Source organism: Strix uralensis, chromosome 4 (assembly GCF_047716275.1).
Source record: "Strix uralensis isolate ZFMK-TIS-50842 chromosome 4, bStrUra1, whole genome shotgun sequence".
NCBI lineage: Eukaryota > Metazoa > Chordata > Aves > Strigiformes > Strigidae > Strix > Strix uralensis.
In genome coordinates, this window is record NC_133975.1 from 28,997,961 (window position 1) to 29,020,223 (window position 22,263).

General features: G+C 36.2%; 1 protein-coding gene across 4 annotated transcripts in view; it reads right to left on the bottom strand.

Annotated features, from left to right (window-relative positions):
• Nucleotides 1-22,263, bottom strand: part of GABRA2 (gamma-aminobutyric acid type A receptor subunit alpha2) — a 69,094-nt gene that overhangs the window by 23,383 nt on the left and 23,448 nt on the right. For all 4 annotated transcript variants that reach the window (XM_074866088.1, XM_074866089.1, XM_074866090.1 and 1 more), the window contains 3 exons: nucleotides 14,110-14,177; nucleotides 2,185-2,405; nucleotides 242-324 (listed from right to left, as the gene is read on the bottom strand). In XM_074866088.1, coding sequence (XP_074722189.1) covers nucleotides 242-324; nucleotides 2,185-2,405; nucleotides 14,110-14,177 — 372 coding nt within the window. The remainder of the gene's footprint in view (nucleotides 1-241; nucleotides 325-2,184; nucleotides 2,406-14,109; nucleotides 14,178-22,263) is intronic.

Here is a 22,263-nt window from a genome sequence, read left to right on the forward strand (position 1 = left end):
GATCAGTGCAGTGCTGAATTAGGTGCATAGTGTTTATTGTTAACTGGAGGCAAGAAAGCTTTAAAATACATTAGAAGACCAACACTAAATAAAGAGATTTTGATGTGTCAGGTTACAATTTTTTTTAGAAGTACCATCTTGTGTTTTAAACCTCTCATGTAACAATTTACTGAAACAAAGTGATGCTGAGCAATGTTAGATATTCACTAACCAAAGGCTGTACTTCTTGTTATATACTTACAGCTGCCAAATTTCAGTGGGCATGAGTGAGCATCCATAGGGAAATCCTCCAAGTGCATCGGACATTCAGCTTGGACTGTAAGCCTGAAAGGCAAAAGACCGCTATGCATTTAAGTCAGTTAGCAGGACAAGAAAATCAATTCCACAGAAATGAACAGAGTTCATGCTGATTTAGGAGATGAAACTGAAATGTTATATTAAACTAATTAAAATTTAAATCAGCTCTTGCTTCTTCTCTTTTATGCCTTTGGAAGGCATTGACTTATCACATCAAAAACCTGAAAGAGCTGACCTCAAAACTATGAGCAAAGGCCATTTAAATGAAAATATAAATTATGTAACTGCAGGTTATTAAGAGCAGTTATTTTCCTCTCATAATATTCCGAGGCACATGTGTGATTGCATGGCTCCCAAAGGCTCATTACAATAGCACATAAAATACAGTTAATTTGCCAAAGGACTGTACTCCATAGTTTTCTGAATTTATTTTTTTTACAGTTTGAATGGAAGATGTAGAAAAAAACTGTGTTGGTGTTCTTTCAGAAGATTGCTGCTACTTGCTCTCCATGTTACTTGTGATTATTATTTTTATTTATGTATAAGCATGACAGTGTGTTAACAATACATTCACTTTTGCTCAGTCTGTGAAAATATCCCAGCAATACCCCAGTATCAAACATGGGGATTAATACCATAAAAAATAATTTGAAACAGTTTGAAATGGTTGGTGTTTTTTAAATTCTTCACAGTGGTTTCAAACAGTATTTCTTATTATTTGTAGCATATGATTATAACACCTTCTGGAGGGAGAGAATTTCAGTCAGTTTATACTGATACAGGTTAAAATATTGATTTGAGTCCAAGGAAAAATACTATAAATGGGGATCTCAATTTATTTCCAGCAAATTTTTCTGAACCTCTCCAGCCACTGCATCACTCAACATTATTAGCAGTCTACCCATCAACATTCAATCCTGTAAGGGTCTGGGTATTGTATAGTAAATCAGGCTTAAGGAATGCTGGTATGGCTGCATGGAAAAAATTGCACAGTACATGTTTGCTTTACAGGTCACAATTTATATCTTTCTTAGGCTGGAGATTTTAAGTCTACATTCACAACAAATTCAGTTTATTAAGAATTCTCAAAAAAATAAAAAAAGAAACTAGGTCAGGGGTTTCTGGAAATTTCGATTAAAAATTCACATAGGCAACATTATTGCAACAAGAGTAATCAAAGAAGAAATCAGTCATATAAAAATGCTGCTTATGCCTATACATACGTATATAAAATTTTTCATAAATTATTTTATAAACAAATTTAATACATTTTCCCAGCTAAATGTCTATCTTAGCTGCTAATTATGCACAGGATGAAAAAAAAAAAAAAAAAAAAGTCTAAGTAAAATATTGTAATTAGAGATAAAGAAACAGTTATTAGAGAGTAAGACATATTTTTATGTCCAGTAGTTCTTGCTGGAAAGAATTTGAGGCCTTATTAACCCTTTCTTCTTCCTCTTTATTTTTTATTGGCACTGATCTTAATAATAAATTTGCTCAAGAGCTCACTTGGTACGACAGGTGCAGTAACAGGCAAAAGTCAAATACTATTTTAATTGTTCTAAGATGGGAGTTGGTAAACTTTGGTTATTCTTAACAATTTTTACAGAGTGATTCCCATCTGAAGGTCTCCAAGCACTTTATGCAGGTGGCCAGTATACATTATAGAGGTATGAAAATTGAGGAACATGTAGGAAAACTGATCTAACTCATAATCAACCAACAGACTTGTAACAGAACTGGAAACAAAACATATGTTTTCCTAGCTTGTTTTCTGCTGGGACAGAAATGAAACAAAGAAAAGTCCTCCTGAAATCTTATTTAACTGTTATCTGGAAAAATCACATTGATAAATAGCTTGAATAAAGAACAGATGAAAAGACTTACCTCATGGTGTACAAGAGAGTCCCATCATCTTGGATTCGTAGAAGCTTGTTTGGCATTGTCATGTTATGAGCCACTGACTTCTTCCCATTGTGAAAAAATGTATCTGGGGTCCAGATTTTGCTGGCCATTAAGTTGTTCAATCTAAGAATGTTCATTGGGCCCTTAAACTTTAATCTTTCATCCTTCCATCTCTGACGGAAGAAAACATCTATTGTATATTCCTGTAATGGAATAAAGATATGCCTTTTTTTGACACAACGAAACATTAATCTGCTTTCTGAGGGTCAAAACAAAAAATCTCTGGTTGCAAAAATTCCCTTGGTAAAATTATCAAGGGAGAAAAACCATCACACAAAATTGTATAATATTGAGAATAATACAAAGGAAGTCAATTTATTAAGGGTATGATATTCTCCTTTACGATTGCTAGCTGCTGTTTGTATGTCAAACCCTTCCAATATTTAGATTTCTGTACCTGACACACATAGTATGTGTGACAAGGGTAATTTCAATAAACACAGATATTTTACATTAAGAAGTAAGAAAAAAATACACCAAAGGATATTAAGTAGTTCCTGCAGCAGATGCACCTAAAGGATAGTAATACTGCATTTCAGAAGCACAGAGAATGGCTGAGACTGGAAGCAAGGAAACAAGGCTACCCATAGAGGGTACAGTACATTCAGGCAGACTGATATGAGGAAGATTTTTCCAAAGGGGAAAGTAAGGCTCCGTAGTGATGTGGATTTTATTAACAAAAGTACATAGGTAGGACTGATGATTAACGGGTGACACACACAGTCTGCTTAACTTTTCTCTAGTGTCTAATTTGGGAAGAAAGGACAGTCCTGTTTAACATCTTTATTGATGATCTAGATGAGGGGATCGAGTGCACCCTCAGTAAGTTTGCAGATGACACCAGGTTGGGTGGGAGTGTTGATCTGCTCGAGGGTAGGGAGGCTCTGCAGAGAGACCTGGACAGGCTGGAGCGATGGGCTAAGGACAACTGTATGAGCTTCAATAAGGCCAAATGCCGGGTGCTGCACTTGGGCCACAACAACCCCCAGCAGCGCTACAGGCTTGGGGAGGAGTGGCTGGAGAGCTGCCAGTCAGAGAGGGACCTGGGGGTGTTGATTGACAGCCGGCTGAACATGAGCCAGCAGCGTGCCCAGGTGGCCAAGAAGGCCAATGGCATCCTGGCTTGCATCAGAAATAGCGTGGCCAGCAGGGACAGGGAAGTGATCTTACCCCTGTACTCGGCACTGGTGAGGCCGCACCTCGATTACTGTGTTCAGTTTTGGGCCCCTCACTACAAAAAGGACATTGAATTACTCAAGCGTGTCCAAAGAAGGGCAACAAAGCTGGTGAAGGGTCTGGAGCACATGTCGTACGAGGAGCGACTGAGGGAACTGGGGTTGTTTATTCTGGAGAAGAGGAGGCTGAGGGGAGACCTCATCGCCCTCTACAACTACCTGAAAGGAGGTTGCAGAGAGCTGGGGATGAGCCTCTTTAACCAAGTAATGAGTGATAAGACAAGAGGTAATGGCCTCATGTTGCACCAGGGAAGGTTTAGACTGGATATTAGGAAGCATTTCTTTACAGAATGGGTTGTTAGGCGTTGGAATGGGCTGCCCAGAGCAGTGGTGGAGTCCCCATCCCTGGAGGTGTTTAAGAGTCGGGTCAACATAGTGCTTAGGGATCTGGTGTAGTTGGGAACTGTCAGTGCTAGGTTAACGGTTGGACTAGATGATCTTCAAGGTCCTTTCCAGCCTCGATGATTCTGTGATTCTGTGGAGAAAAGGATGCAAGCAAAAACAGACTGATGACCTAGACCACATGTCTGTGTCAGCCAGTACTGGATATCCCATCTGCTGGGTTTTGTTGCTTTTCTAAACAAACAAACAAAAATACTAATTAAACATTGATAATGTAAATTAATTAACTAACTTAAAATTGGATCTGTAAATGGATTTAGAGGTTTGTTACTGTCAGCAAAACATATAAATTGGAAATGGAAGAACTTAAAAACTTTGTTGGAAGCAAACTCTATTCTGTGAGCTGGTAAATGTTACCTTGGTGCAATTTCAGTTTTGTGGGACAGGTACAAAATGGAATCATGATTTCAAAATATTAGTATGTTACTACAGTCTGTACTATTGCAATTACTCTGCAAATGCTACAGTTTACATAAACCATTTTTGAGTAAATTATCTTTGAATGGGTATATCCTGAAAAAATTTAACCAATATAAAATATTCAAGTGATTTCAATATAAAAGTGATTTCAAGGAATTTATCAGCCCCCTTCACTTTCTGCTGGCTCCCTTGTGTGCTGATTAAGAAGGCTTAAGTTTTGTTCTCAGTCAATCATATGGTGGTATAAAAGGAGTGCTGAGTAGACAGCAAGAAGCAACAGTCTGTGAGCCAAGGAGCTGTAAAGACATTTTCCAGGTCAGCACCAGAGGCAAAGACAAGCATGTGGAATAAAGGCAAGAGAATTTTGTTACCTGAAGGAGCGTGGCAGGGGCAGGAGAGAAAGCAGTTATCATTAGGAACTGTGGCAGGTGCTTGGGGAGATATTTTTGGAATGATGTAGTGGGGTGCTTATAAACTAACCTGACAAAAACCACAAGTGAAGTTTTTAGCTATATTAAGAGGACTTACATGACTACAATACAATTTTGTATTTTTCTAGTTAAAGTTATAGTTACTCAAACAAATATTAAATAAAACCAACATTACAGTACACTAGAAATTCATTTGCTTGGGTTTCTAATGCCAGTTGCTATTATCTCTAGTAATTTTTAGTAAATATATCTGTGAAGTACAAAATTATGCACTTCTTAAACATGTACTTCTTTGACACTATTCCTGATTTTTTACTGGTTCTCATCACTGCCTCATGACAAGTAATTTGCCCATTTCTCTATGATAGATTACATTCAATTGTCCTATTTTATTTGCTGATTTGTATGTTGTTTTATTTGATAAATATCATGTCACTTAAACTCCCATTTACAAATTCCAAGTTATCTATCGGTTCAGCTGTAGACCAGGGAAAGTCACAAAACACATAAAATCATGGAGGAGCAGGAGCAGGAGGAACAGTGTGCTTGAAGCAGGGGGAATGTATGAAATCTCGTTAGAAATAACAGGTAACTCAGGGAAAACAATTGCCCTAAAAGCCTCCTTGTGGTTTCTGTCTGAGGGGCTTTGACAATAAATCATTGCTATGTATGATAAGATTGATGTTTGAGGTATAAAGAACTGGAAAGAAGAGCCTGAAGGAGTAAGACTTTGAACCCACTGAAATTCAACAGAAGTCAGTGATAAGTCCTACAGGTTCCTTTGACAAATATCCCTGAAAATAAATGATTACAATACAAAACTTAAGTTTTTGAGGTGTTTCCATCAATAAAGAATTTCAAAGGTCCCACTTCTTCACTGTGTTCCAACATATATAAAAAGAATTACAAGAGAAATAAAATAGAAAAAAAAAAAAAAGCAGACACAAAATGACACTAAATCAAAACAGCAACATTTCAAAAAAACACATCTGATGCATGGCAACTGCTTAGGAAGTGGAATAAGCAGGAGAGAATCTAAGCTGCAGCCTTGAAAGATCCCACTGATAAATCTCTGACTGATCCACAGGTAATTCTAATCTCTTCATCCAACCCATGACGGAAATCTTTATTTGCAGAACACCCCATTTAGAAGATGGAAACAGAGCATAAACCAAGGTTTGGTGTGAATGGTCATGAACACCTTCTCCTTCCATTTACCACCACAACAACAAAATCTCACATAGTTCTTACATAACTTATTTTTCTGCAGACCTCAGTGCATTTTTCAAAGGAAGCATTGTGATCTCAATTTTGTATGAAGGAAAACAAAGCACAGAGATGAAATTAACTTGTCCCAGTCCATTTACAGAGTGATTATGAAAAGCAAAATGAAATCCATGCCTTTTGCATCCCAGTGCTATATTCACTGATCCCATGTTCCCTCCTGAGCCAAATTTATTCTACTTATGATCATGAATATCCCTATGATGGTGACCATACAAAACAAATGAAAAAACAGGAAACAATAAAAGTATTTTCAATATAATCAATGTGATAAAAAATCACAATTTATTGAAAGATGCTACATAAAGATTTTGTAACTATTTCCTATTCCATATATCTACCACTTTGGGGTAAATGCTGTGTAAAATTTACTTTTCAAGCAAGACTAACATTCTGTTAGAAACATAAATCTGGACTCTGGAAAAAAAGACTCAAATACCTGATACTCTTTTAATACAATCTGCAGATATTATCCTATATGAAAAAACCTGTGCTGTCTCTGGATATTAAGAAACGACTCTCCAGTATATAGCGTGGTATCTCCACAAAATCACAAGAGCATACTTCCAGGACTACAAAGGATTCCTGCGATCATTTCTAGACAAGCAAATGCTTCCTACTGATTTGTGTCTGAAATGGAGCTTTCACAGCTGGGCTCTGACACAGTACATTTAAACATAATCTTTCAAATATGTATTATACAAGTTTACATGAAATTTTAGGTAAGATGATGAGATTCTTACTACATGTTAAGAAACACTTGAGCCTCTGCCTGTTCAATGGTCAGACGAATAAAATAGTGAAGTAATTTCATTCTTCTTTTAATATGCAGTTGTTGTGCATACCAGTATGCACAGTAAAAAAAGACATTAGTATCTCTGGGATAAGCTTTAACTGACCTGAGTATAAGCAATCCCTCCTCACTACATGGCAGTCTTTTTACTAAGGTCAGATTTGAATGGGAAGAGTTTAAACAACAAAAAATGTACTCTCATCCTCTCAAATAATGGTTGGCAGATTTTGGCAGTCTTTGCATCTGGACTAAAGATGGAAATGATCCAAACATCTCAAAAATTGTGAGTGTTCATTAGCAAGCAGTATTGTCATGGAACAGGCTGAACGTTTTATTAATCACCCTCTGGAACACAGCATTTTGTTTAGTGAATAGTTCAGGCCAGAGTTCCTCATTCCTTACTTGTAAAGATTTTTCTCAGTCAATTCTCTGAAGAAAGTCTGACTTTTTCTTGACCGCTGTTAAAGCCATTAACTGACACACCATAAAAGCAACTGTGAAAGCAAATTTAAAATACTGTAAAATATAAAACTTTGAAAAGGCAAGTACAAATTATTAAAAATAAGGAGAGGGAGAATGGCACACATATCTTTTTATTGATTCCTTAAAGACAGTCAGAAATGCTGGGGTTGATACACTAATGAGATGAACACATAAGATTCATGGACCTAAATCTCACCTAGCTAATATAGGAGCTTCATATTAATATTTATTTTTACATTAGTTTAATTTCTTAATTTTAGTTCTTAAAAAGCACATTCTTGGTGTCATATATACCTTAAGGCAATGTGTAATTTTTCCTTCAGTTTATCTTAAAAACATTAACAATATTAGTAAACAACTAGTACAGTTGAATATTAACATGGCTGGTATGTAACTAAGTATCAAAAACACTTCCAAGAAAATCAGGAAGGAGTTTTAGACAGGAAACTCAAATAAATTCTATTCAAAGCAAAATAATCTGCCCAGTATACGCATTCTTGCTATAAGCTGATATTTGTGGGTTTGATGAGTACAAGTTTGTGATGGAACTTCTGCAAATTAGTTTACCAAATTCCACACTAAGCATTTGTATGTAGCTTTTGAAAGAAAGCTGAAATCAGCTTTACAGTGGAAGGGTCAAATCATTAGTTGGTTTTCTTGGTCATTTTATTCTCTGTGGGACAGATTTATGCATGGTGCAAAAGGCATACACAAGGGCGAACATGCTACAACAGCCTGCAAAACCTCATAGTTCTTGAAGTACACCTTTGTATGGCTTGGCTTTACCTAGGCCTGTCTACCAGATTGGACAAACAATATTTCTGTCATCTCCATCTCACTTTCTACTTATCTCTGCTCAAAAGAAAATAAAAATTTCTAACAATATCAGGACTAAAAGAGTTCAGGATGCAATTCTCTCCCAAAAAAAACCTCAGTGGTCCAATCACAAACACTGACAACTCAGGCTCTGTAAAAGTATTTCACTAGCTGTGTATCTAACATCAAATCTCACCGCACAGATGTATAAACTAAGTCCATTTGTTCTTTTACAAAACTTACCTTCTGATGTCTACAACACACAGAACATAGAAGTAAATAGCAGACGGCCAGAAAATCCTTTCAGGTCTTTGGGAGGTGTGAACAGAATTCTTGAAAATATTCTGAATAAACTCCCTTATGAAGGAGGGCTGTGGTTTGAAACTGCACTGTTGGTTATTTATTATCAAAACCCTTAACAGCCCCGTTAAAAACTTAAACACTATGCCATCACTGCATTTCAAAGGAACATGTATTCATTTTTAAATGCATAAATAATGTCTGCCAGATATATATAACCTTTAATACTATAAAGAATATGTGGTATATTTCTAGGGAATTGTAGCATGATTTTCCTCTATTTGAAGAACTCATTTCAAGCCTTTTATTTCTGCTTTGTCTGCCAACTTCAGTCATTTTTGTCTAAGCATTTAATCTAAACATGAAGTATTTGAAAAAAATCTGGAAAAAATGTTTGAATGATAGTGTCTAGGGAAGAGAATGTCTTCCTATTCATATCCATTTATGAAAAGAACCTTGTTTGAATGATTTTCTCTCTCTTTCCATAGACCTGATGTAGAATGAACTCGGAGTCTAAAATAAGCACTGGGGAGGAATAAGAGAGTAATGTGAAAGATACGAATAGGGATTATTTAGAAAAGAGACTACAGGATATTATTCACACTGCTGTCACTGAAAATACAAACACTTTTTTATTCAGACATTCAGAAAGTGCAACCCTGAAACACAATGGATGCCTGGTGCCAGGGACGTGAATCCAAACAAGAAGTACACTGAGAGCTAATGTCAGTAAAGGATTTGGACACAGCCTCTGACAAATCAATCTCCGATATTGATCCACTTGGCAGGATGTTGCACAGGGGAACAAGGCTTCCCAATAGAATAAAAGGACAGAAATTCTGCAAGAGATCGTGTGAGATATCCTCCTCAAAATTTCAGCCTATGGATTGAAGTTGCAAAGGCAATGACCTGAGCCTATAATAAAAGGGAATAGAGCAACTAATTTATTGACTTTTCAGAAACATATAAATGATAAAAAGATAACCTAAGTGCTCCCCAAGACCTAAGAAAACCAAATATATTTATCTTTTCTGTTTGCTTTTTACTCTTTACTCTTCTGTTACTGAGTTAAAACGAAAGCTACAATAAAATAATTGCAGTGTTTTTTTTAATCTTTGTGAAAAAAATCATCTTGGTTCATTCCCTTATTCTGTCCTGACTTACATATCATACAACCTCTGTAAAGCTTTGCTCCAGTTAAGGAACCATAGCTAATAATTAGACTTTGAAACAGCTAAAAAATAAGTTTTGTAGGAAAAAAAAAAAAATCTGAAATACAAAATGGAATAAGTAAATCTGAAAAACAGACACAAAAAATGAAACATGGTTCCCAGTTCAGCCACTCTCTCTAAAGAACCATTCTCAGTTGTAAGGAGAGATGCTGTAACAATCCTTTTGGTCATCTCTGGATTTGACCTTCAGCTGTCATTGAAACGTTCTGTTCTAGATCCATTTAAAATATCGGAAACATTTATTGAAGGTTTAATTGAGAACTGACAAGATGGAAGTATTGTGTAGTGATGAACTAGCTGGGTATGACCATCTCTGCAGAGAAATATTAATGTTTCTTGAATCTAGAGTGAAAAAATAGAGGTCTATCAAGAAACTAGGAAAAATTTTTGTGTACAAACAAATGGGAAACATAGGGAAAAACAAAGATGCAACCATAGTAAATAAAACTCGCCGAAGACAATGAAATACTAAGGTTGAAATCTGAAACACAAAACTTTCAGAAAACTTGTTAGTTTTAATATTCAAGCAAAACTGAATCAGGTCCTGCCACCTACTAACTACGTGTTGTAGTAAAGCAGAGACAACTGTTCCCAGCGACAATTACAAAGACTGCTCTGAGGCAAAATTTGGCAAAATGTTGGCAAAGCTTTCTTCACAGCAGAAGGCTGTAAAGGCTCCCAGTGCCTATATACTCTGTCTAACATTCAACAGCTATTGCTTGAGGAGTAAATATGTTTCTCATTTATTATTTATATTTTTTTTTCTACCAAGGACATCAGCACTTATGGCTATCTGGGAAATTTTAGAAGTCAAAGTGTCAGGAGAGCCTGGAAAGAAAGTCTGAGAAAAAGCTGTAAAAGTACCTTGCTTGCAGTGCTAAAATCAGTTAGCAGCATGTATATTGATAAAGATATGTAAATCTACCAGACTTCAAATAAGTAATTTTGAAAAAACAGAGAAATAATCAGTTTTAATGTTTAAATTAAATTATTTCCATTTTGTTATCCTACAAATCATAATCCAGCCAAAATTATCCTTGACCTCAGAATTTTCAAATATTAAATATTTTAATGTAAATGCAAATGTTTTAATTAGTCTCTTTAATAATAATTTAGCTTTATAATGCTATAGAAAATTCAGATATGCTTTGCTTTTCAATTGTTCTGTTCAATTTTTGGTTTGTTTTTCTAAACAATGCAGCTTTTCTTCTCTCAGGCCAATGTCAAAATACATTTGTATCACTGATCTGGTTGGAAGCCTATAAGGCATAACATCATAATACTGAACTTAAACATTTCAGAGAAATAACAGTTCAAAAAGACAGAACAGTAAAAGTACAATCTGTTTAATCACGTATTTTGGTTTGCCTTCCTTGATTCTTATTAGTTTGCAAAACGGTTGAAAATTCCTGTCGTATATTGGCATTTCCTTTGACATTAAATACTGTGGTTGACATAAAATAGCACTTTATGACAGCTAGTACAGATACACCAATATTTTAGTCACAGCAGTTCATTTGAAGTGCAGTTTGCAACAGAGTTCTGGCCAAGAGTCAACAGATTTGGTAGCTGACTATTTTCGACACAACAGAGAGTAGCATCTTTTTAACTTAGTCAAAATGTTAATGCACAACAAGGATCAAAAGGTTTTCTCCAGCTGGAGAAAAATTTCAACCTCAGCTTTTCCTCCTAAATTTATCAATGACAACTTCAACTAGCCTAAAATCAGTCAGAGATCAAATTCTCCTGGACTTCATTACTTTTTGGCAAAATTGTCATACTGGAAAAATACAGGGAATATGAATAAAAACCTACATTCTAGCAATCATACTGAGTCACAGATTGCACACAATACAGTATTATCATTAATGGGAACTACTATACTCAGTAAGGACAACAGAAGCCTCACAAATTGCTATCAATTCAACAACAGCAAAGATTAGAATGACATTTTATCAACTTTGTGAATCATCACTATGCAACAACTGTGTCCTTAGCTCTAATCCACCCATCATTTTCAGTGTGCCACCTCCTTCTTCCATACTATAAACACATATTAATCATCTCCCATGGCAGTGAGTCCCCTTCCTATTTTCAACAGGCTTTTCTCCTAAGCACTGTTATTCTTCCCAAGATGCTAACCAAGGGGAAAAAAGCCCACACTGTCAAATAGATAACGCAAAGGGGTGCAGGCATACATCTGTTGACTTTCATTGCTATGAAAAATCTCAGGGGAAAGAATCCTATTGGGAGGGATGACTATGAGAGTCTTGGGAAACAGCAGAGTCCAGCATAAAAACCCGATGCAATTGAGGGCCTCACCACGCACACTGTGAAAGCAGAGGACCTCAGTGGCTGGGACCCAACCTTCCTGAAAAGATCTGAGATTCACTTTTGGGTCCTCTGGAGATTTAAGAGGACATGAGCAAGAGTCAAATTCTTCCAATGAAGCCTTTTAAGGAGGACGCTTATAAAATGAGAATATTCCAGAGCATCCAACATTTACAGAAGAAAATATCAGTAAACCCTCTGTATGGTAGTTTACATTATCAATTCACTAAAGCAATACCTAAATGAAAGCGTACTCATGATAAAAACTCTAATGTCACCTTCCTTTTTGACAGAATATATGATAGTTTGAAAGCCATTATTTCAAAACTTACATGTTGAAATTTTCTAATTGACTGCTCATACGTTTCAAGATGTTTTTATAACCATCAACTGAACAAGCTAAATTAACCCTGAAACTTGTAGTAGTAAGTATTAAACTGCTCTTACGTATCTATTTATCTGCAAGTAGACCTACCCATTACAGTAACAGCTGCTGTTCTGATGCACTACATTCTGTTTCGACTAACACCTCTGCACAGAGCTGTTATAGCTGTAGCATCACAGGACCTGACCCCTTACTGTGCTGTCATATCTGTCTGTGCAAATGGACACCCAGAGTTCTCCACAGATTTACACACTGATGTCAAAAGTGTTTCAGAAGCTAGGGATTAGGCTCAGGGAGGTTTTAATTAAATTCCCATTTAAGCCAAATAACTTGCACAGCCTTCGGTAAGTCTTCTTGTGCCTCAGTACCACATTTTTAAAATTGGGTTAATAAATCCCCATTTCACAGGAATACCATAAGTGTAAACACTGTGAAGTCATGAGAAACTAGACTAACAAGATCAAGATGTTCATATGCCCTTTGTATATAGCTGTAGATATTTGGGGTTTATATTTAGTAGTAAAATAAGAATAATTTCAGAAACTTAACATCATTAGGAAAAAACATCTCAAGAGAATCAGTAACATATAGTGACAAAAAGAGAATAAATGTCTATTTTTCCTATGAAATTACTTTTCATGTAAAGACTCAGTAATGTATTCATCACAGTTGAAACAAAGCTTGAAAGCTAAACTATCACACACAAAAAACAAACACAAAAAACCAGAAAATATTCTCCAAAGCCAGGACTACCTGTTAGTCAGTGAGCAAATAATTTTTAAAATGTACAGCGTACCATGAAATATTTAGATTTGTTATAACCTAGATTGTAACATCAAGATGTTTTCTCTTTTGTATGATGCATAACCTGAAAGTTTTCATAGAAAAAGTAAATATTACCTGTTTTTAAAAATATTCATTTTTTAATACCTACAGATACACATAGGTAGTACTTTATATGTCCTATATATGAACATGAATGTTCAAAACACTTCAAAAAATAATTTCATGCAGGAAATAATTTCTTGCAGGAATGGCAAGGGCAGATAAAGTAACTTTCAGATTATCCTTCCCTTCTTTCCTTTTAGAGATGTTAAATCCATGAAGATCTTTCTCCCGGGTGCAACTGATCTATGTATGATTTACAGTGAGCCTACAAAGGACTACTTGTCTCAGCGTTTTTTCCATTGTTGTTTTCATGAAAAACTGAAATCCAGAGAAATATTCTGACAGTTTCTTTCTTTTTCATGTCACTGACTTCATTTAAATGGTTACGAAATAGTGCAAATTATGAAGGACAGACATGTAGAACAATCAATCGTGTTGATGACCCAAATTCCAAGCTACATCTTTCAAGAAGTTCAGTTTAGACTGACCCCAGTCAGGTCCCTCAGACTGCTGCTAACATTAAGTGTGCTCATACAGTGCACCTTTCACTCTAGTTTCATTCAAGAGGAATCCAGTTCACCAATCTCCAAGACTGCTCCAGCATATGAACCAAAGTACAGTCAGTGGGATCTGGTCCAAACTAAACAGATAATGCAAGTGTACTTATCATGTAAGGTCTATAAACTAATTTCTGTCTTTAGAACTACTGAGATTTGGCACTTCCTGACTTCAGTGAAATTATTCCCAGTTTGTCCACAATAAGTAAAAACAGAATAGAAGTTTAAAGGAAGTTAATAGTATATATCTTACACCATTTACCATATATATAAAAGATTCAGAAACTCACCATATCAGTATCTGAAACAGGTCCAAAACTGGTCACATAGATGTTAGTGAAGACTTCAGTAATACTATCTGATGTAAAAAGAAAAAAACAAACAAACATTTTAAATTTATAGTACTTCTTCAAACTTTCTATGCAAAATTATGGGACATTTTCAACAAGTTTCTGTTCTTGTTTACTCCTCCTAACCAGTATCCTGTTGTAAATACTGGGGGTCTCTACCCCACTTAACACAGAGGTTATAGGATGAGATTTGTCCCACTGAGTAGTTTCTTTCAGTTAAAGGACTGCACAACTGTCAGCAACTACCACACATATTTCCTGTTTCTCCACCAGCAGAAATAACCACACTGTCCTGGACTTAACATGGCAGTACAGTTCTAAACATAAAATGCCTTTGTCGCAGAGGTGTTATCTTTGTTGTTGCAGATCATTCCTATTAAAGCCTTTCTAGTTCAAGGCTGTTTTCTTCATCCTGAATAGCTTTTTCAAAGCCAAAGACAAGAAAAAGCTTACAAAGCAATTATTGACTAGACCAAATGTAACACTCAACAGCACCCTACTTTTTAATTAGGTATGTTTTTAAGTGGCACGTATTTTAACATAATAGGTCCTTCCCTTTGATACACGTTGCTCCTGATACATTGTTGTGGTACTGTAAATACTATAAGAAAATGTTCTTCCTAATCATTGTAGTCAGACAGCCATGAAATCAGAATATTAAATATTGTACTGCAGGGAAAAATAATTGCTGAGTTTTCTATCTTCAGTTTTCAATTAGGCTCAAAATGGAATGATATTCACTTAGAGGGATAGCACACACTTGCAGGAAATTTCTTACAGCAGTTGCCAATTACTGTCTGCATTCAAGACAGTCAACACAAGGAATTATCTGCCTTAAAGCCAGTTGCTGATTAGAAAAGAAATATTTGAATATAACTAGCTGCAATTTGACTCACCCCAGAATTTCCCATTCCTAAAAAATACAGCTGCCTGTTGTATGAGCGATCCTGCTGTTATATTATGATTTCCATATTTAATCATCATTTAATATGGGTAGTTAATAGTTTCTATATTCCTAAAAGCTACCTTTTGACAAATATGTGGCATAGGCAGATTTTACTTTGAATTGTATTGAGGCCAACAGTATAATCGCTGCCCTCTATTGGGAGAGATCAGCAGCGTTCATCCACCACGGCAGATGCTCTACCAGCCACCAGGAAAACGCAAGACTGTTCCATGAGCAGCTGCAAGGGGAGCAACGTATTTTCAAAGGGAAGTAGCTGCATGCAAAACAGAGATGGTGTGATACAGTACTTTCAGAAAACTTCTGGAGCACAGGGGAGGTAGATTCCTGCACTCTCATCTTTAAGGAAACTTGAATTTCCTTCTCCAGTGAAACAGTAGACAATTGCTTATTAGAATACATGAATTTGCAAAGCCTTTCTTACCTGAAAGAATCTTCTTTCCAGGATTGTCTCTTTTTAAGCAAATAAATAAAGGCTGACTCTTACTATGTGTCACTCTGAAAGTTCAAAAGCACACTTCCCCTCCATGTCCTGAGAGATGTTTATTTGTGTGATAGAGACTTCTGTAATTCCATATGCAACATCCATAGACAAGCTGAGTTGATTTCTACTCCAAACATCTTACAAACTAATTTTAAGTCAGTGGACAAGAGGTGCTGAGTCTGCACTGTTCTTGGTTTTCAACAAGGATAAAGTATGGATCTGTCTGAAATATCATACAGAAACCACAGGTACAGTTCAGAAGACTAATGACTGCATGTTGCCTGTGGGGGACTCTCCAGAAAAAAAGATTATTCTCTCCAAATGGTTACCTGGCACAGACTGAGACAAGATGGAAAAGTGACAGGAGAGCTACTCTTCAGGGGGTAAAACAGTGCTGCAGGGACTAACTGTGAAATTTGGCCTGTTACTGTGAGATTTGGCCTGTACTATAATGACAACACAAAATCTTAATTACAATTCCATGAGAAACACTGGTTTTACAAAAATATGACTGAAAATCAAGCATCCTGACAGCAGAGAACAAAGGCTAATTTCAATTATACTGATATAATCTGAAGGAACCCTCCTATAGGCAACAAAGTCACTTGGCAAATCTTAACCTGCACACACCACACCCCCCAAATGGTTGGAAGTATGGTCATCTTGCAACCTCACCCTATTGCTATCAGTTGTTTGCATCTGACATATTATTTGGCACATGGGAATGACTTTACAATTTGCATATAGTAAACCACAGGACATGTAATCTTCAGGCTTGCCTGCATTTTAAGTTTTAATTTATTTCTAAATACTTCTGGATCCATCCTCCCATCAGAAATGAGAAGACAAAGCTGAGAACAAACAAGTTGACCGCAACACAGTGTTAAATGCTGTTACAACAGTTTGTAGGTTCCCCTTGGTGTGCATTACTCACTTCAAATCATTTCAAATCCTTGGCGTGCAGAATCAAGACTTGGGGAGTGGAGGGGGGACGGATGGGAAGAAGAAGAGGTTTGCTTGCTATCCACAGATCCTCAGCTGCAAGAGCTTAATTTCAGGCTGTCATAATTAAGATAAACACTTAAATGTATATAAGAAGTCATGGGGCAAATTCATCCCTGATAGCCTCAGGAATGGGAATGGATGCAAATTAATCATGCACCTTTATTTCATTTTTTTGCCAAAACTGCCTTAAACCAGCATAGCTCCAGGCAATGGTGACAGCAGTGAGTTTTAACACAACCCAGAAGTGAGGGTTCACCCCAATGACAAGCACTCACTCCACCAGGTTGCTTCTCCTCAGGCAAGAGTCACACCACAGCAGAGAGTGAAGGGAGTAGGTAGAACATCTTGAAACCGGGTATGAAAGGAACAAAGGAAGCTGAAAAGTCACAAGAGATGAGAAGACTGAGGGGAAAGGAAGGATAAGAAAACAGAACAAAGGAAGACAGGAAAAAAAGAAAGAGGAAAGTACACAAAAGAGGAACTGGCAGATTTTTATTTCTGCCTCCTATTTTCTCTCAAAATTTTGTGTATTTTATAAATTTCTATTCATACCCTACATACAAGGAAACTTGTCCTTAAAGACAAAAGAAGCTGAAATGTAATAAATCTTGAATTATTCCTACTACCATATGTTAGTGTTAGCAGCCTGAGCCTAGTGTCTGTTTCTTCTTTGCTACTTTACATAGTGTTAAAATAAAGATTCCTCTGAATTACAAATTTGAACTCAGGGTTTCAGAATCAGGGTCTATGAAAAGAAAAAATGAATCCTCCTTTTTTACAACAAATATTGTAGTTATTGCTTTGAAAGAATACATGCTCATCAAATAAAGTCTCTATTAAAACATACTACTTTGTCCTGCTAATAACTTACTGAAAACAATTCATAGGCACAAAGTACAGTTTCAGATGGACTCTCTAATCAGAATTCATCCAGCAGGCACCACAGTTAAAGGCTTTTTATAACTCACATTCTGTCAAGAACAGCACAAGTCATCACACTTAGCCCACTGGAAATTCAAAGAGTTCTGGATCATCAGTGCTTGTGGTAAAGCCAAAGGAATGTACTCAGCTAAAAAATATTCGATGCAACATGTGTTCATGTACAAATTTAGAGTCTATTTTTTTGAGAAAAATTAAGGACAAGTTTTTCCACTAGAATTCTAAAATCTTTTTCTTTAATTGACATGTAAACACATAATTCAAAGGCCTTATTTCCAAAAGTGATTAAATCAATGGAGGCCTAGTGCTTTTGAAAAACAGTCTAGTTTTTAAAGAAGAACGCTCTGTTGGGAGGAAGAGTGGCTGACTAATTTATATTTGTGAGCTCTTAAGTTATTCTGAATCACTGCCTTTGAAGGTTAAACAAAGAAACAGGAACAGGAAAGGGTAAGCATATAGTTTCTATTTCTGATGCTTCTTTTAGGGGAAAAAATCTTGGGCAAAGAATATGACATGTAGATGTCATCATCACATGAAGTGCTCTGAAATTCAGAAAATGCTATTATAGCATCATTTCTAACTTGACTTGGTCAGAAATGTTAAAAGAGAAACTTTATCTGACTTGGCTTAGGCCAGTTTCTCAGAAGATAGCAGCCAAAGGTAAACTGACAAAAAAAGAGTCAAGTAAGTTAAGAATAAAGAGAGGAAGAAAAACACATCCTACAGTAGCAGTAAAAGCAACAACTATTAAGATCATGTTTCACATGGTTCTCAAGCACTGGTTTCCTCTGATTCCCTTTCCTTACTTGAACTATCCTGATATCAATACTGGAAAAAAAAAAATCGAAAAAGCAATAGATATACCAAATTACAGATTTATAGATCCCTATCTCTCCTTAGCTGGAAGGTTTACTGTGTGCTTTAATTACATTTAGGATTTTACAACCATTAATTATAATAATCTCTCTCTGAAGATAATAATTTTATTACCTTCATTTTTCCATACTTGGGAAGTTGAGGCAGAAGGATTAAATGAAGTATAAGTAATGTGAAGTACAGGTGTTTACCAAATCTGTCTTCAGCTCTCCAACATTAAGTATCCACACTGGAAAATGTCAATATCATTGACGCATCAAAGATTAGAAGAGGAGTTCAGAGTTTAGTTAGAGTTGGTATCAGTGCCTTTATCCATTTCATTATGCCAGCTCTCCTGCTGCTAGGAAACCCTTTCTGATGGTCCAAAGTCCTGCTGACTTGTTCCTCATTAGAAGAGCTGGCTCAGCTGAAGTAGGCTGCTTGGCAGAGAATTTGCAGTGGCTGAAGTCTAAATCAATCACGGGTTGAGAAATGGAGATGGTCAGAAAAGTCAGATGAAAAGGTTCTCATCAGCATTTACCAATTTGTCAAAATTGGAAATTTTCACAGATACAATTCAATTTTGAATGAGTTCCTTTGGACTGCTGCCTGCTAGGGAGTTTTCAAAACTTCTCTGCTTTCTTTCAGATGTCCCTTCTGAGCTGCTTGCATCTCTGAAGGGGTACACAGGGTTCCAGCGGCTGCAACATGAGGTAGGGCATGCAGTCTCGGGCACACCTGAGAGCTCTCCCTTTCCTGGAGAACTCTGAGGCAAGGTTATCTTTCTTGAAATAAAGTTTCTGAATATTTCTCAAATTTGAGAATGATCTGTGTTTTGCTCATTCCTTCTCTTCTCACCAAAATAATCTACACTCCTTTCTTCACAGAGAGTAAGGACAAAACATGCATGGCTCCTTCTAGGTGTGTTCAAAAGAAGAGAATAAAGGAGTGTGATCATTGCAAAGTCTTCAGAGTGGACCATCAGCAAGGTTCCAGATGTTTGTTTACTTGAAGCTGGGTATATTATCTATTAATGTGTCAAGGCTATCTTCACAAGAAAACAGGCCCATAGATTGGGTTGGACTTTTTTTAAATTTTATTTGAATTTTCAGTCAATAAAACTGTAAATCCAGGGTTTGGGCAGCTAAAATAAAAGCCAATCTGTTTGAGGTAATCCAAAACCATCAAAAGTATTCTTGGGGGGACAGAGCTTTTAAAATATAAATATGCAGTTCTATCTAATGCATAGCATGAAACAATTTCTTACAAACATTATTTTAAATGTAAATAGTACCCAGGAGAACACTGCAAGGCTGTAACTAAAGGGCTGTTATAGCATGAAAAACAAACAAAACAAACAAAAAAAAAAGTGAAAATAAAATACTACTCTTTAATTATGTCAACAAAAAATAAAAAAGGAGTTCAAGTTGCAATGCCCTAGGAGACTTAACTGAGGATTTCTGAGTTTTTGTGGAAATGCTGTCAAAATCTTGATATTATTTTAATTATTTTGATATAAAAAAATATTTATCTGAAATTGACATTGTTCTGACATTGTAATATGGTCTCCAAGGGCATGCTTGGCAATGTTGCCCAAAGGCTTTGAAATTGTCATTCATAATACAAGCCAGGAATTGCACAGGTGAAACAGCCAGGGTCTTAATCCATCAAACACTGTTCCAACTCAACATGCTGCCTTATCTGACAAGCTCTTTAGTGTGTTTGTTGACAGCTCAAGACACTGTCTGGCTGGCAGGGAGTGGGGGTCAGAGGAGGCCATGCAACTTTTAACCGTAAGAGCATCAAAACTCATAGGAATACAGATATTTCAAAATACTTTTCTGCCTGTTCTTCTTTATATATGGTTTTGGTGCTTTATGTGACAGTTTTATCTATCCAACTACTCAGCATCTCCATTCATTATCCACTGTTAAATTACAACAGTTTCAAAGCCACATATGTCTACATAAATGTACTTCCAATTTGTAAATTGAAGCCAACTGTGAGAAGAAAGAAATTCACTTCCCTCCTTGATATCAGCGTTTCACTTCCAATAGCCTCACTCTATCCTCGAGCTGTCAGCAAGACAATTTCTTAATATGAGCCATAAGTAAACTTCTCTTTCAAATCTCCATCTTTAATGAAGCATATGTAGAGTAAGTTTACCAGTAAGACCTACTAATAGCTATGTTACTGTTAACAGTTGTTCTCTGGATTCACTTCGGTGTAAATGAGACCTGAATCAGGTGCTGTACTTGATTTCTCATGGTGTTGACTGGAACAAGAAAATACTCGAAGAATGATACAGGAATTGAAAGACAGTAGGCTAACAGACCCCCAACTGATTTCCCTTTGAAGAGCTTATATCTATTAACAGGCATTATATCTTATACTAAATAGACAGCTTCATGTAAAGACTATCAGAGACCTTCCAAAGGTCTACACAGAACTCATGAAGTTGGGCAACCCTGTAAAGCAATACCATACTCTTGAAATAAATACCGTTATGTCATTTAGACTAACTTAATACCTGGTCCTGTATATAAGCCCATTCTTGAATTGGAATTTTTATTTCAGAAAACCAGTATTTATTATTCTGAAATTGAATATAGATAGTCTGAAATAGCAGGAAAATACAAACTTGTAGGAGAATTTACTGTAATACAAATCTTCAGTTAAAAGTAGGTGTATCTTTAGAGATGAATGAGACTTTCTGACCATTAGAAAACATCATATTAACCTGGAAAAAAAGTGTTTAGCTTAATTGTCAACATCCTTTTCTTTAGCAAAAAATATGACTTGGGAAAACATTTTTAGTTTTTAGCTAAGCTAATGTCTTTTTTAGGTGTAGGTTACCCACAAAATGTGCACAGAATGAAATGTAGGCATATCTGCAAGTTAAATAATGTGATATATCTCCACAGTCGGGTAATTACTCAGATTTGTCCTGTATGTAAAACACACTGGTACAAACTGTAAGAGCACTGTTTCCAGCTAGCAAACAGAAAATTAGAAAGCTCTCTCTGTGCTGAGTGATACATTCACACATTACTAAGATAATTATCACATGCATATGACAGATTTCGGGTTTAACTCTCACTCAAATTGAAGAAGAAAGAGAGTGCAGATCACATACACAAACATTATCTTTACTACTTTTTCTTCTCTCTTTCTACCAAGAGACCTTTAATTTGTAAACCTTATTACTTCAGGTAACAAAATCAAACACATTTCCAAAGGGTCCTATGAAGGAAGAGCCTTGGATACAACTGACATTTGAGGTGCAGTTTTAACTTTATTGCAGGCTTCCTCCATAAGTTTGAGAAAGTCACGCAAGGGTAGGGCTAAAGACTGATTTTGGTGCCCAATTATCTCTTTAACTATATTGGACAAGCTCCACAAAGTTATTTAAGCTCCAAGTTTCCACTTAAATCAATAAAAGTTAATCTGAATGTCTCTGTGGTCCAGATCATAATGACTAAATTTTGCACTTCTATTTGTCTGAATCCCCTTTAGTCCCAAATTCCTGTCTAACACTGTCAGTACCTAAAATTCCCTGGCTGCTTATATTTCCACCTTAAGGCAAAAATATCCTGATGCTGCCAAGCAGCTTAAAGTACTGGCTCTCAACCAAGCCCCAACAAGTTCCTTAAACTATAAATAATTACAAATTTACTGGGCCAGAAAGACAATGAGAGAGAAAGCAAGAAAACAAGCAAGAGACTGATTCCACAGCCTAGCAGTACTCATGGGATGTAGCAGACATAAGCTGAAGTCTCTGCTCAATATCTAATTATTTGCACAAAGCAGAATAATTCCTTCCAAAGACTGAGGAAGAATGACCTAT